We start from the raw sequence: 415 nt of genomic DNA, 5'->3' as shown, positions 1-415 counted from the left end.
GAGGGAGCGCCGCACTGTCGGAGGGTCAGTGCTGAGGGAGCGCCGCACAGTCGGAGGGTCAGTGCTGAGGGAGCGCCGCACTGTCGGAGGGTCAGTGCTGAGGGAGAGCTGCACTGTCGGAGGGTCAGTGCTGAGGGAGCGGGCACTGTCGGAGGGTCAGTGCTGAGGGAGCGGGCACTGTTCCCCGCTCCCCCACCCCGGTACCTACCGAGCAGCGCTGATGAATCGGTACGTTTGCTCCCACTGGGATAGGAGGTCCGTCGATTCCTCGTCGTAAACACGAATATTGAAGTACTTGAACTGGGCTGGGAAGAAATTGTCAATCTCCCGGGTCACGTTGAGGATATAGCCCACCCTGCACCCAGGCAGGCGGAGAGGTGGGGGAGGGGTGTGGGAGAGAGGGGGGCGGAGGGGG

The 415-nt window shown here is 64.1% G+C and overlaps 1 protein-coding gene across 1 annotated transcript in view; it reads right to left on the bottom strand.

The window, feature by feature from the left end:
* Positions 1 to 415, bottom strand: part of LOC109924978 (protein phosphatase Slingshot homolog) — a gene marked incomplete at its 3' end in the record, with an annotated part of 5,402 nt that overhangs the window by 3,586 nt on the left and 1,401 nt on the right. Inside the window, exon 3 of the mRNA XM_048620732.1 lies at positions 209 to 355. Within this exon, the coding sequence (XP_048476689.1) occupies positions 209 to 355 (147 nt within the window). The remainder of the gene's footprint in view (positions 1 to 208; positions 356 to 415) is intronic.

Source organism: Rhincodon typus, chromosome 48, assembly GCF_021869965.1.
Source record: "Rhincodon typus isolate 14 chromosome 48, sRhiTyp1.1, whole genome shotgun sequence".
Lineage (NCBI taxonomy): Eukaryota > Metazoa > Chordata > Chondrichthyes > Orectolobiformes > Rhincodontidae > Rhincodon > Rhincodon typus.
Note: the sequence above shows the minus strand (reverse complement) of the source record. Positions and strands in the feature narration are given on the sequence as shown.